The sequence below is a fragment of the Acinonyx jubatus genome, chromosome B2 (assembly GCF_027475565.1).
Source record: "Acinonyx jubatus isolate Ajub_Pintada_27869175 chromosome B2, VMU_Ajub_asm_v1.0, whole genome shotgun sequence".
Taxonomy (NCBI): domain Eukaryota; kingdom Metazoa; phylum Chordata; class Mammalia; order Carnivora; family Felidae; genus Acinonyx; species Acinonyx jubatus.
This window is the reverse complement of record NC_069385.1, coordinates 204675-220106: the sequence shown is the minus strand read 5'-3', so window position 1 is coordinate 220106 and position 15432 is coordinate 204675. Positions and strand designations below refer to the sequence as shown.

The following is a 15432-nucleotide window of genomic DNA, read 5'->3' as shown; positions in this document are numbered from 1 at the left end:
TGGAGGTTTCGCCGAGCCCGTCTCTGGTGCCATAGGATGGTGTGGGATCTCCTGCGTGCTCAGCGACTCGGCCTAGAGAGGGTCCCGGGTTAGGGGGATGGCTGTGGAGTGGCCAGTGGTATGCTGGCCCACAGCAGCAGGGGGCTATACCCTGCGGGATGCACACATACTGTGCCGCTCCCTCCGTGGTGTCCTCAGGCACCCCGAGGTCTTCAGGTCGACACGCCTTACACCCAGCTCTGCTTTCTCTTCTTTGCCCTGTTCTTTCGTCTTTCGTCTTTCCTGTCAGCCATCCAAAGAATACATAGAAGTTGTTTTGTTTGTTTGTTGTGCGTGGTCATCCATTCTGGACCTTAAGAGCGTGTCAGGAGGGCTGCAGAGGAGAATGGTTGGTGCCCTGCCAGCTGGCACCTCGAGGCTCCCGTCCTGCTGACACTCGCTCCTGGGACAGCGTGCCGACCCGGCCAGGCAGAGAGTGTTTTCTCCACATGCTGCTCCCAGGGTGCTGCCGCCAGCCAGTCCCTGGGGCTCCGGGCTCCTGTGTCCTGCTCTTCTGGGCAAGTGTCCACCCATGCTCCAAGGGCATCTCTTGCACAGCACGCTCCTGCCTGGATTAAAGATGTGACACGAAGTGGCATTGGGTGGGAAGGGCGTGGGAGAAATGGCTCTCTTGTGTGGCTTCTCAAGACTGGCCGTGGAAGGGCCAGCCCTGCTGCTGTCACTGGCCCGGCACTGCCCCTCCCCTGCCCCTGTGCCTTAGAAGAAAGGGGAGCCCATTTGTATTTCCCTGCAAGGCAGCCTTAATGGATCTTCATGTATTTTCATGTAAATCTTTGAATAAAAACAACAAGAAAATTTTAATTTTCTTATTGAAATATAACTGATATACAATGTTATATTAGTTTCAAGTATAGAGTAAACAGCTATTTCTAAATGTTTATTTTTGAGAGAGAGAGAGCATGAGCAGGGGAGGAGCAGAGAAAGGGGAAGACAGAGAATTTGAAGCAGGCTCCAAGCTAAGAGCAGAGAGCCGGACACGGGACTCAAACTCAAAAACCATGAGATCATAACCTGAGCCGAAGTTGGACGCTTAACCAACCAAGCCACCCAGGCACCCCACTCAACAGCTATTTTTTTTTTAATGTTTATTTATTTTTGAGAGCAAGAATGAGAGAGAGAGACCCAGAGTGTGAGCAGGAGAGGGGCAAAGAGAGAGGGAGACAGAGAATCTGAAGCAGGCTCCAGGCTCTGAGCTGTCAGCACAGAGCCTGACACGGGGCTCAAACCCACGAACCTTGAGATCATGACCTGAGCTGAAGTGGGACACTTCACCGACTGAGCCACCCAGGTACCCCTCCAATTTTTCTTTTTAAACATGTTTCTATGAAAGGAGGCTCGTGAGTTATCTGGCTGGCTCAGTTGGTAGAGCATCCGACTCTTGATCTCGGGGCTGTGAGTTCAAGCCCTACGTTAGGTGTAGAGGTTATTTATAAAAAAAACTTTTTTAACACTTTATTTTAGTTTTTGAGAGACAGAGTGCAAGCAGGGGAGGGCAGAGAGAAAGGGAGACACAGAATCAGAAGCAGGCTCCAGGCTCCGAGCTGTCTGCACAGAGCTCGATGTGGGGCTCGAACCCGTGAACTGCAAGATCATGACCTGAGCCAAAGTCGGACGCCCAGCCGACTGAGCCACCCAGGCGCCCCTCGACAGCTATTTTTAAATTACCTGCTATGTGCAAGGTGAGGGGCCTTGCTGATAGGACGGCCCCACACACTCGCCTAATGCGTTTAACCTGAGAATGGTGTTCTCAGAGGCTCACGTGTTTATCAGGCACATCTGGCCATGTCGTTCCTGCACTTACAAATAAATGGCTTTTCCAGGGCCTACCAACTATCCTGACTCCGGAGGGTGGAGTAACAGCGGGATGTGAACAAAGGCCAGACCAGCATCCTCCGCTGGTCCTGCCCCTGCCTATCGAGTCTCAGGCAGTACCCTTGGGGGTTACTTTGTACCGTTGTGCCTCACTGCAGGCAGGGGACCCTAAAGGTGAGCGGGAACTTCAGGCAGAACCTCTAAAATCTAATCAGCCTTTCAGACCAGAGGAGCTCCCAGGTTTGTTTTTGGTGTTTGGTTTGTTAGTGTTCTCACCCCATGTGGGTTGCCAGTTGCTCACGGGACAATCCCGCTGGTGAAGCGCTGTCTGAAACTGAGTTTAGGTTGGCTCGGGGGCTGCAGCTGGCCAAGAATGGTGGTTTTGTTCCATAGGATCATCGTTTTACATAACTGCCAATAAGCCCTAGTTAATGAGCCTTCCTTGGCATGTGAACCCACGCCGCACCATTGACTGTTTACTGTTAAATATTTCCTGTGAAGCTTTGGGACATCAGAACTGGTTTTTCCAGTTTCTGGGTCCCCACCAAATGCCCCATCACCTGGGCAGGAAACGTGCAGGGCTTAGCTTTTCCTCGTGTTTATTCCAAAGCACCTTAAATCCTATTTCTAAAACATGGGCTGCTCATCTTTATTGATTTTATTTATCTGTAAGGCCATACCTTTTAGCCACATGGAGCTGGTCCGTGCTTACTGGTGACTGAGCCTGGGCCAGGCCCAGCCTCCTGCCCTGACTTGGGCTCCCAGGGCCCTCAGCGCCAGTTGTTTGGGGAAGAAGAACGATGGCTCTGGGGTCCCTCTGGTGGGAAGGTGGCCTCAGAGTTTCAGGTGTCAATCCTGCAGCCTGTGAACACGGTCTGCTCTCCTCTTAGCCCGGTTAGTGTAAGTCCGGGGCTTTCTCTGCTCACCGAGGAACCGGGGAGTTGTTGGTGGTCAGCAGGCTTCCCCCGTCTCTTCACTCTGGTTCCCATGTAACTTCAGCCAGTTTGGGACAGTCCTCTCCCTGAATAGACTTGTGGAGGAGAGGGGGCGGGTGTAGATTGTCTTCCAGCCCTCACGTCATAATCAGAAGAGGAAAATCACAAGGCAAACGTGGCTGAGAAATGCTTTTTATTTTTAAGTTTGTTTTATTTACCTTGAGACAGCACACGAGCTGAGGCGGGGCAGAGAGAGGGAGGAGAGAGTGAGAAGCCAGGCAGCCCCACACTGTCAGTGCAGAGCCCGGCGAGGGGCTCAGTCCCTCGGACCGTGAGACCATGCACGACCTGAGCCGAACACCAAGAGTTGGCCGCTCAACCGACTGAGCCCCAGGCGCCCCTGGCTGAGAAATACCTTAACATGTTCTGGGAAGTAGAACTTTCACAACCTGACGCTTACAACGGTACCTTCTGCTTCCCAGATGTGGAGGCACAGGAGAGCCCCGCCAGTGTGCCAGCTGATCCCGACACTAACACCGTGCTAGCAAGCAGTTGTACGTGGCAGTGGCTCAACCTGGGTGAGCCAGCTGTGGGTCTGAGGCCCCGCCACCAGCCCTGCCTGTGCTGTCTGTCCCCTGGTCTCCCTGGGTTTTCCACGCTTGCTTGCTTCGAGCAGGAGGAAGAAAGCCATGTTTAGGAAACTGAATTAATGGCCGTACAGCTTCTTGAATTAAAAGTGTCCCTAAAGTGCCGGTGATGTCACCGCCCATCCTGTGACCCCAGGGCAGCATAACGGCTTGAGACCAAAGTCCCGCATTAGTTGTTTCACCTGCTTTGACATGGTTACGGGCTCACTTCTCTTACAGAAGTCATTTGTAAGCTGTGAGATGGGGCACAGCATGTCCAGTGCAGCTCAGTGAGCCTAGAGGAAGTGCAGTGAACGGTGGGCCCTCGGGGGCTCTGTTTCAGCTGCCCACTCCGCCCACACGAAGAACATGTCCTTGGTGCTGCCCTGTGCTCACTGGTGCCACCAGGACCTGGCAAGTCCCGACTGTACCCGACAGGGTCGCCGGGGATGGTGTTTGATGCTGAGGCTTTGTTTTCACTTAAAAAAGTGACTGAGCATGAACATTGTCTTTTACGGTTAGTTATTTTCCAAGAGCAGACTTTACAGTTTCCGTCACTCAGTCCTGAGTGACGCGCACGGTTGGTTGGGTGTTTACAAGATAAACTCTGCAGATCGCATCACTTGACCTTCCATCACTCGCGCCTTGCTGTAGCACATGACGACTTCGTATTTCTGGCAGTGGGGGAAAACTGCATTTGAAGGGCTTTCGGAGGACCTCAGTAGGTCGGGTTTGGGTGTAAATCTGTCTTCATTCCGTTGCGCTTTGGTTCTTCAAGGACCTACACGTTTGCAGCGCACGTGGCACTCATCAGTACCGATGGTGCGCTGGGACCAGGTGAGACCCCGGAAACCCACACGAGGTATGTGACTCGCTCGCAGTTGCTCAGCTGGGACGGGGACGCCCAGCCTGGCTCTTCTTGTGGTAGCCTTGGCACTTGGGCCGCTCCTGAGCTGCGGTTAAAGTGAGCATGTGGAGCCTGTCCACTGTGCGACCATGGCTGCGACCCGTGTGTTCCAGCCTGGAGTTTGCTAGTTCAGCACCCCGCTGAACGAGGACTTACAGAGGAGTGCTCACGGTGTGCACACGTGTGGACAGCAGGGCCTCCTAGAGCGGAAGCTGGCACAGCACAGCTCTTAGGGCCGTGTGCTGTCCTCAGCGGCACACGGCCGGGCACACCGTGCCTGCCTGTGCTACAGAGAGAGGCCCCCGGCTTGTGTGGAGTCACGACCTGCCCCGTGTCACATGGCACATGTACAGGAAGGCAACGGTTGTATCCTTGTACACAAGCATCATGTTATGAACTGGAGCCGATGTACTTCCTAACAGAGACCCTCTGCCTGCCATTTGTAGGGTCTTAATAGAGAAGTAAATCTCATATGTCATGTTGATACTTAAGCAGCAAGTTCACTCTTTCAGTAGAAACTGAATGCTGGCCCAGTGCCAGACCTGTACTGGGGGCGCAGGGGCAGGAAGGTGGTCGTCCCGGGAGGGTGGCTCAGCGGGAGTGCCACCGTGGTGACCTCCTCCTGGGGCGCGGGGGCAGGGAGGGCATTCCTGTCCCCCCAGCTCCTCTAGGCATCTACCCCTGCACTGGGATTTGATGAGTCAGAGGTGAGAATAGAGTAAGGACGGGAGGGCCTCAGAAGGGAACAAAGAAATTCGTTGGGTTCATTGAGCAGCTTAGAGCCTCTAGAGGTGGTCACAGCTGGTCAGAGCTGTGGCCTCTGGTCACAGCTGGGACTCCCCTGGCTGTTGAGGAATCCAGGGGGCTTCGGACAGCAGAGTGACATGAAGCCCAGCCCTTCATGGGGGGCGCCACGTGTGCTAGTGCAAGCGGGGCCTAGAGTGGGGACAGAGTGGGTTCAGCGAGGGGCCTGGCATGGTGGAACTGAAGGTCGAGGTGAAGAGAAAAGTGGTGCAAAGTGTGCAGGAGGCAGGAGGAGCCTGGCGTGGGATCCCGTTTTCCTGGATCAGCTGTCCGAGGCGGGAGGTGAAGAGCTCCATTTGGGGAGGGTCACATGTGAGATGTATGTCTGCACAGAGGGACTTACAAGTCTGGAGCTTGGGGAGAGTTGGCGTTGGAGGTGGACTTGGGCAGCATGAGCACATGCGGGTTTATCAACACAGGGAGAAGAAAGAGGTGTGGCCTGAGGACGTTCGCTGGGGGTCTTGAGAGCACCCTCATTAGGGATGGCAGAAAGAGCGTGGCAGAAGACGGGCACCCAGTAGGCCGGGCGCCCGTGTGTGGGTGCGGTCAGGAGAAAGGATGAGGAAATGAACGTTGGACTTAGACCTGGAACAGCTTCTGGAGAGCAGTGGGGTGGAGGCCGGTGGGGGGTGGGGGTGCTGAGACAGGTGAGGGTGAGACCCCCTCCCCTCCATAGGGCGTGGAGAGGGAGAGGATCGGGGGCCAGGTCAAGGGTGACTGAGTGCAGGCACAGGGGCGTGGGCACCCTAAAAAGGAGAAGGAAGTTTCCTGCTTCAGTACAGCCTGCTGTGTGAGCCACTCGTGAGTGGCTCATATGGTGTTTCCTGACCCCGCGTGTCCAAGAGAGAGCGTGGCCCATTCTTGGTAGCCTGGAAGCCCTGAGAAAGCTGGGATCAAAAGGGAAATGATTATGTTTGAGAAAGAAAACTATCAACACATCCAGCCCTTTAACACTGTGACCTTATTCCCAGTTTAATGTGCTTTTCTTGGTTTAGACTTTATTTTTAGTGTTTGATAATTAAATGGGTAATAGAGGCTCCAAAACTGCCCATGTCTTTTGGTGGAATTTCCTCTGTTAACACACTTTGCAAACCCTCCAGCAAAGATTACATCAATGTAAGGAAAGCAATTGCTGGTCCCAGGGTTACGGCCGTCTATTTAAAGTACTCACCTGCCACAGTGTGTGTTTATTTTTGTCAGACCCTGAATTGTTGTACGTGTGGTATAATTTTGAGGATTCTTTAAATGGGAGTCTACGAACTGCAACAGGAAAAAAATACATCTTTATTTTCACCAACTTGTAACTGAAATTCATCATTTCCCTTATGTAGTCAACAAATCCTAATAATAATGGCAGCACCTGTAGCTTTGTCACCAGGAGAAATCACAGAGGATCCCACGTTACGTTACAGTTGGAGAAATTCATACATGTTATCTCCTGCCCTCATTTTCTCAAAATTACGGTTATTACAGCCACTGTTTTCTTTTTATCTTTTAAGGTACATATGGAGAAGTTACCGTAAATTACTGCATTGTAAATTTATGTTATTTTGAAAACTATACTGTAACTAATTCTTTTATAAACCTATGTATTTTATTGTATGTATTTAATGTTATTCTGAGAAAGAACCCATAGGTTTCACCAGGTTGCCAACAGTATTTTTGGTACGAAAACATCGAGAACCCAGCTGTGGAGACCAAGTGTGTGGGAGATACATCCTGAGGGTGTCTGGGTGGGTTTTCCTGTTGAAGACAAATAGAAAAGCTAACAAAACATTTTTTAAAAATAATAAATCAAAGTATCAGATGGCTAAAAGGGCCATAAAGAATTACTGAGTCACGACTGTAGGAAACAGAAGTCCAGGAAGGTCAGCCCAGCATTTGGGAACCACTTTTGCTCCAGAGTATTTGCCTGGTGAGAAAGGAGAAAATATAACTTGCCACCGTCAGGAGTAGACGAGGTATCGCCACAGACCTGCCGAGAGCAGAAGGGTTAAGGGAATGCTTCGGGCAGCTTTACACATACACAAATGCAGCAGCTTAGATGTAACAGACCAGATACCCCTAAAACACACATGACTGCAGTCTACTCATTGCTAACAGATAGTTTAGACGGCCATATAACTGTTAAGGAAACTGCATTCATAGTTTTCAAAACTCTCTCCAAAATACATCTATAACCTAGTTGGTTTCACCGGGTCATTTATCAGTGTTCAAAGAATTAATGCCACTTCTACCCATTACCTTCCAGAAAATACAAGGAGATGGAATACTTCCCAACAAGACCAATATTACCCTGATACCAAACCCAGATAAATGAATTACAAAAAGGGAATATGTCAGACCAATGTCCCTTGTGAACATAGACACAGAAATCCTTAACAAAATGTTAGCAGATCAAATCAAGCAATGTGTAAAAAGAAGCACACGGACCAAGTGGGATTGTTTATTGCAGGGATGCATGGCTGATTCAGAATTCAAAAATCTGTCTCTGCAATTCTCTAAAATGCCAATGAAGAAAAATCACATGATCACGTCAGGTATTCAGAAGAATAGGCATAGAGGGGACCTTCTTCACCTCAGTAGAGAATATCTACAAAATCCCCTGCGGCTAGCTGCTATCATGCATACCATGGAAGGACTGCATGTGTCCCCCTGTGGTGGTGAATAAGGCCGGGAGGTCTGCTCACATCGCCCCTCTGGAGCTCAGGGCTGGCACTTGTGACCTGTGCACCGAGGCTGGGAAAGGAAGCAAATGACATGCAGATCACTGAGTGAGAGAAAACTATCCCACTTTGCACATGACAAGATTCTCTACATAGAGAATCCCGAGGAATCTACCAAAAAACTCCTAGAGCTAGTGAGAGTTCAGCAAGACCTCAGGCTGAAGATCAACATAAAAAAATCTGTGTGCTGAGAATTATAAAATGCTGGTGGAAGAAGTCAAAGGAAACCCAGGTTCGTGGAGAGAGACGTACCATGCTCATGGACTGCAAAGCTCTGCACAGTGGAGAGCTCAGTTCTCCAAATTGATGGACTGTTTCTAGCCAAATCCCAGCCGAGGTGTTTTTGTTGTTATTGCTATGACAAGATTATTTTCAAATTTATATGGAAGAGCAAAGGAACTAAAATACAGCCAAAACCGTTTTGAAAAAGAACAAAGCAGGAGGAATATAGCTTGTCAACATAGCTTGTTGTGTAACCACACTGATCGAGACCGCGCGGATGGGCTGAAGGATGGACGTGGGTCAGTGGAACCGAGCAGAGAACCAAGAAGCAGAACCACAAAGGTACTGCCAGCAGATTTTGGCAGAGTGCGAAGGTCTTGTCAACAACACGTGGTGCTGGAGCATTTGGACAACCACAGACAGTGGAGTCGTGACCTTAACCTTACTGTTCATTCGTGGAAAGTTGAACTCAAGTGGAGCGCTGAGCTAAGTGCGAAGTATAGCACTATAAAACTTCCAGGGAAACAGGAGACCTTCGGGATCTAGGGCTCGGTAGAGAGTTCTTAGGTTTCACATCAGAAGCATGATCCATAAAAGAAAATCAATAAATTGCACATCATCAGAATTAAAAACTTTTATTCTGTAAAAATGAGGAGACACCAAGCTACTGACTGGGAGAAAAATATTTGCCAACATGTCTGACAAAGGTCTTGTAAGTAGGAAATAAAAGGAGTTTCAAAACTTAGCAGTCAAAAACAAACAGCCCACTTAGAAAGTAGACAAAAGACACAAATAGACATTTCACTAAAAAAGATATTTGGGTGTGAAATATCAAGCAGTTAAAAGTCTTTCAACATCTTTGAAGCCACAGTGAGGGGCCACTGCGTATATATCAGAGCAGCCAAAACTACGCACGGTGAAGGTGGCAAAGGCTGGCAAGCATGGGGGTGCTTGGAGGCCAGCTGCGCAGTGAGGGGAGCACTGGGAAAGTTCGTCAGTTCTCTGAAAAGCTAAGCGTGCACTTACCGTGTGCCTCAGCGGTTCCCCTCCTGGGCACAGGTCCCACAGAAAGGAAGACTTCTGCTCACACGGAACCTGGATGGGAGCATTCACAGCAGCTGCGTGTGTGGCAGCAAGAGCTGGAAACGAGAAATGTCTTTAAATAGGCGAGCGCTCAAACCCCTGGCCCATCCACACTGTGGGGTGGGACCAGCCATACAAGGGAGGGCCTCACACACACAACAGTGTGAGCGGAACTCAGTGCATCGTGCTGAGCGAGGAAGCCAGCCCCGCACAGCCACACTCTCGGAACGAGACAGGGAAACGGAGAGTGGGGCAGGGCCCCGCCGAGGCTGTGCGCGAAGGGGGTCTTTGTGGTGATGGAGCGGCTGTGTCATGGCAGTGGTGGTGGCACAGGTTGCTCCTGTGATGGAAACCGCGTAGCACACACGCGCACACATGTACACGCGTGTGGAGGGGCCCATCTCCTGGTCTTGATGCTGCACCGTGGAGTGTAGAACGTTAGCACTACGGGGAACGGGGTGCGTCCATGGGACTCTCCATGCAACCCTTGCAGCTTCCTGTGAATCTGTCAGCACGGCAAAATAAAAGTCCCAAAGTAGCCACGCGCTGCCTACGGACACACACCTGGGGTGGAGGAACACCAAGAGTCTGGGAAATAAGGACAGAAGTGAGCCACGTTCTCGCCTTGAGAAACTGGTGTGGCCACGTTGCAGGAAGTGGACTTCAAGCGGGGATCGCCGGAGACGAGGGCTGTGTCCTGATGACGTCACAACTGGCTGACAGCGTAAATTAGCGTGAGCAGCTTCAACGGTATTTCCAACGAAGAGTGGCAGACTTGAGAGCTCAGCAAACCATGGCCCTGTGGGCTGGATCCAGTCCATAGCCTGTTTTTGTACCATCCTGCGAGCTAAGAATGGTTTTTACGGGTTTTTTTTAATGTTTGTTGTTGGAGAAAGAAACAGAGAGCAAGCAGGGAAGGGGCAGAGAGAGAGGGAGGGAGACAGAATCCGAAGCAGGCTCCAGGCTCTGAGCTGCCAGCACAGAGCCCGACGCAGGGCTCGAGCCCACAAGCCGTGAGATCACGACCTGAGCCGAAGTCGGACGCTCAACCGACTGAGCCCACCAGGCGCCCCGGTTTTTACATTTTTAAAGTGTTGTGTCTAAAAAAGAATGTTCAACAGAGACTGCACAGGGCCAGCAAAGCCTGGCATCTTTACTGTCTTGACTCTTCACAGAAAAAGTTGATTGATTGAGTCCTGCTGTAACACATCCCTCTCCAGAGCTGATGGAGCAAGCAGAGGGAGAGTCACTAAGGGTCAGAGCACGAGAACACAGTGCACACACTTGACCTCCTCAGCATATAGATGTGCACCCCAGCGTTGCAGGACAGAGTGTACATGGGGACCGCTGGCATCGACCGTGTGGTGGTCCTAGTGCCAGCCAGTCTCAGACCGTGGAGGCTGTCAGTCTGCTTTCTGACCACAGCAGAAGTGAGCTGGAAACCAACAGTAACACAAAAATTGAAACTCCCAATTATTTGCAAATTAAATAGCATAGCGCTGACTAACTCATGGGTGGAAGTAGAACTCACAGTAGATATGAAATAATCTGAATGACAGTGAAAATGGTAATATTGAAGTTTGCACATGAAGCTAAAAGCTGTTCTTAGCAGGATGTATACAGCATCGAATGAGTATGTTGGGAAAGAAGGAAGGCTGAGAGCCCGTGGTGTGAGTTGACGTCTCTGTAAATTAGAAATGAGCAGGGTGCCCGGCGGGCTCAGTTGGTTGAGCGTCTGGCTCTTGATTTCAGTTCAGGTCATGATCTCCTGGTTTGTGGGATCAGGCCTCGCATTGGGCTCTGCGCTGACTGCTTGGGATTCTGTCTCTCCCTCTCTCTCTCTCAAAATAAATGAACGTTAAAAAAAGAGAAATGAGCAGATCAAACCCAAAGAGTGTGACAGGAAGATCATAAGAGCAACTATCAATAGGAAATCATAGGAAAGGAGAAAGCATAAACGGCCCATTGGAGCGGCATCCTTGCAGGTCATGTGGGCACTAAGGAGATCATGAGAGGGTATTATGAACAGCATTACAGCAGTGAATTTGGAAGGTTAGGTAAAATGAATGTACTCCTCAAAAAATACAGTCTATTTAGTAAGACTGAAACAGGAAGAAATAGAGAATCCAAGTGGTTCTAAATCGGTTGAAGACCTTGACCCTGAATCAGGAAACCACAAATCCCGATGGCTCCTAGCGAACGTCCCTAACACCTAGGGAGGAAGCAGCATCACTAATCCAACTTCTCTTAATGAATCCAGCAAAACCTTGGTACCAGAGACAAAAACAAATGAAAATTATAGGCCACTCTCTTTCATGAAATTAAATTCAAGACTTCCAGATAAAATGCTAGCAAATTAAATCTGGCAATATGTAAAACTGATACAGAGTTGATTTAACATTTGAAACCAGTATGATTCACTGTAGCACAATAAATAAGAAAAAGCATACGGTTTTGTTAATGGATGCAGTAACAGTATGTGATTCAATTCAGTACCTGTTCATGATAAAACCCTCAGTCCACTAGGGTTAGAAGGCCACTTCCTTAATCGAGTCAAGATTAAAATCCACGGCAGAAATCACACTTAAATGGTTAAATATTGAAAGATTTTCCTCTCTAGTGGGCGTGAGTGTGGGGTACCTTCCTTCACCATGTCTGTCGAATCGGAAGCCATGGCCAGAAAAGTCCGAAGAAAGAAATACAAGGTGTAGGGTTTGGAAGAAATAAATAAAACTTGTCATCGTTGACAGATGACATGATTACGTGAATGGAAAATCACATCTACAGAACCATCATTAGAAGTAATAAGCAGATTTTACAGGTGCTAGATTCAAAGCATATACAACCCAACTGTATTCTGTAAAACAATACCAGGTAAAAATAACACCCCAATTTTATGTTTATACTAACCTCAAAGAAAAAACAAGGATAGGAAAAAACAAAAGTTGTATAAAATCTCTACATGGACAGGCACAAAACATTTCTGAAAAAACCTAGCTTGAAGAAGAGTCACCATTTAAAGGTGTCTGTGGTCCCCAAAGTCATGTTAGAATCTGTGCGTTTCCTGCACAAAGTCCGTGCAGTGGCACACGGGAGGGCAGTGAGGACAGCCTTCACACTCACAGCATGAGACAGCTTCACAAGCAGTGTCACCATAAGCCAGAACCTATGCTGCCTGATTCATTTCTGTAAATTCACAAGCAAGTAAAACCAGTGACAATTTGAGAGGCTGGTGGGTGCTTACCATTTGGGGGCAGTAGGGGTGACAGGGAGGCCACCAGGGCTTCCTTATGCTGGCAGCATGTGCTTTGTCGCCTAGGTGTTGGTTACACGGTTTGTGAAAATCCAAGTGGCACACGTAGGATCTGTGCTTTGGGGCTGGCATAGCTCATGTATAATTGGGATGTATGATCAAGTACACAAGGGATGAGCACAAGACATGAACAAGAATTGATTCCATTACAGAAAAATCTGCCCAATTAGAGAATTTCTCCCGGCGCCTGGAGAAAATACGTAACATCTGTGTTAGGCACATTGCCCATTGGTCTGCCATTGAATAGGCGCTGTGGTCTGAGCATTGGGGTGAGGCCCACGGTGCTGGGGCCAGGGTGAGGAAGCTGAGGACTGCTCACAGTCTGCAAGGTCGAGGCAGAGAAGAGGGGGTGTTTTAGACCGAAGTGGTCCCGTGGCACACTGTCCAGTTGGGAGGGCTTAGCTGCATGTGGCCCTGAGCACTCGAAGTGGGGACAGTGCATCTGAGAAGCTGACCGAGTTTGGTTTGTGGTTCATTTAAATTCAAATATCACACATGGCTCCTGGTGGCCAGCTCTGGTGGTGCAATTCTATAGATGGACAGCTACAGCGTGTGCATAGATGAGGAAGTGCACGGGCTCGATGCACTGAACACGCAGTGATGATGGAGGGTTCCTGAAGGGCAGTGAGGTAGGTCGTGTGTCGGGGAACGGCCGGCCAGCACAGGCCTCAGCTGGAGAAGCCTGTAGGGCAGGGAATGAGGACCCCCACCTTGAATTAATCAGCATCCCCGCAGCCCCACAAACCTCTTCTGTGGTGGCTCGTTTTAGGACAACTTAAAAAGCAGTGCTATACAACAAATACATTTTCTTTTTTTAAAACGTTTATTTATTTTGAGAGAGCGTATGTGTGCACACGTAAGCCAGGGGGAGGAAGAGGAGGAGAGAGAGAATTCGACTCCACGCTCAGCAGTGAGCCCAACGCAAAGCTCCATATTACAACTGTGAGATCATGACCTGAGCTGAAATCAAGAGTTGGATGCTTAACTGACTGAGCCACCCAGGCTCCCCAACAAATACACTTTCCTTAAACCTTAGATTAACTCTAGGGTAATCACAGTTGGTGATAACTTTCTTAAAATGATGATCTTAAAATGATCAATAACTGAAGTGAACCCTTAAAAAGGAGTTAAAATGTCTTTGATTTATTTTGTGGTTGATTTTGGTTTTATGAACTCTATTAGAGATGCAGTGACATTTAAAATAGCCACCATTGGAGGCGCCCCCATGGCTCAGTCAGTGGAGTGGCCGACTTCAGCTCAGGTCATGATCTCGCAGTTTGTGGTTTTGAGCCCTGCGTCGGGCTCTGTGCGGACAGCTCGGAGCCTGCAGCTTGCTTCGGATTCTGTGTCTCCTTCTCTTTCTCTCTCTCTGCCCCTTCCCCACTCATGCTCTGTCTCTCTCTCTCTCTTTAAATTTAAATAAACTTGGGGCACCTGCATGGCTTAGTCTGTTAAGCATCCGACTTCGGCTCGGGTCATGATCTCGCAGTTCGTGGGTTCGAGCCCCACGTTGGGCTCTGTGCTGACAGCTCAGAGCCTGGAGCCTGCTGCGGATTCTGTGTCTCCCTCTCTCTCTGCCCCTCCCCCACTCACGCTTTCTCTCTCTCTCTCAAAAATAAATAAAACGTTAAAAAAAAAAAATTTTAAATAGCCACTGTCGAATTGGAGCAGTCTAGGTCAACCAGACACCTACAGATTTAGTGGAGCTAACCTTGACCAAACCATGTGGACATGTGCTTAGGTGTCAGTTCACCTGTGTGCGTTCAGCACAAGCCAAGAATGCCAGAACCGTGAGCGGCGGCAAGCTCTCACCGAACGCAAGAGCCCGCCTGTAGCACAGCCACAGCCAAGCACAGTGAGCGTGTGTGATGTCAGGGTAGATCTGGCAACGAAAAGAGAAATTTAGATTCGTATGACCTTAGTTTGTGAAAAGTTACTCACCAGCCCTGTGCGATAATACCTATAATTGGAACAACTGAGTGTGATTTTTTTTTTTTAATTTTTTTTTTTCAACATTTATTTATTTTTGGGACAGAGAGAGACAGAGCATGAACGGGGGAGGGGCAGAGAGAGAGGGAGACACAGAATCGGAAACAGGCTCCAGGCTCTGAGCCATCAACCCAGAGGCTGACGCGGGGCTCGAACTCACGGACCGCGAGATCGTGACCTGGCTGAAGTCGGACGCTTAACCGACTGCGCCACCCAGGCGCCCCTGAGTGTGATTTTTTAAGAATGCGGTGAACTCATCGGTATCTCAAATGATACTCTCTTGGCTTCTCTTCCTTTGCCTTCGCTTTTAAAGAAACTCAGAGGCGAGTACCCCTGAAGGAGACGACCTTGCAGGGTTTCATGGTGAACCGCAGCCCTGACACGTGAAGGAGCCGTTCCGAGTCGTAGCCCGGTGGGCGATGTACGCACAGGCCCGGGCAGATGCCTGAGGTGTGCACAGTGGGTGTGCGAGTGAGCACGCACACTCACGGGTGCCGCTCCCTGTCACGTCCCCCTGAGCAGCAGAGTGAGCGCACAGCGCTGAGGGGCAGCGTCCGTTTCCCCACACGTGTGACCCCTTCTTTACGTTCTCTGTGTGCCCCCACAGCTTGACTACATCGACGCCCGAGCCGTGCAGCTTGGCTCCCTGCTGGTCCGCGGCCTTACCACTTTGGTCTTGGTCAACAGCGCGTGCGGCTTCCCCTGGAGGATGAGTGACTTCATGCCCTGGAACGTGTTTGACGGGAAGCTCTTCCATCAGAAGTACCTGCAGTCGGAGAAGGGGTGCACTGTGGAGGCTCTGGTGGAACAAAACGTGAGTCCGTGGTGGTTTCCCATTCAGAAATAACGAACAGGCTTGGTCAGGTCTCAGAGGCGTCATCAGGCTCAGAGTCCTTGGCCAGACGTCCGTTCTGTCTGTCCCAGCGGCCACCTCAGTGAGGAAGGCACACACGCG

At 49.9% G+C, this 15432-nt stretch overlaps 1 protein-coding gene across 22 annotated transcripts in view; it reads left to right on the top strand.

Moving 5' to 3' along the window:
* FAM120B (family with sequence similarity 120B) overlaps nt 1-15432 on the top strand; it is a 95004-nt gene that overhangs the window by 55094 nt on the left and 24478 nt on the right. For 18 of the 22 annotated variants that reach the window (XR_001430830.3, XR_001430829.3, XR_001430828.3 and 15 more), the window contains one exon: nt 15085-15291. The exons of 2 other annotated variants lie outside the window; for them this stretch is intronic. Coding sequence is in view for 14 of the 20 variants with exons in the window: in XM_053221935.1 (XP_053077910.1) it covers nt 15085-15291 (207 nt within the window). In the remaining 6 variants the exon portion in view is untranslated. Of the gene's footprint in view, nt 1-7395; nt 9264-15084; nt 15292-15432 lie in introns of those variants that run through there. 2 more of the 22 variants (XR_003419166.2, XM_015076351.3) reach the window with 2 other exon arrangements.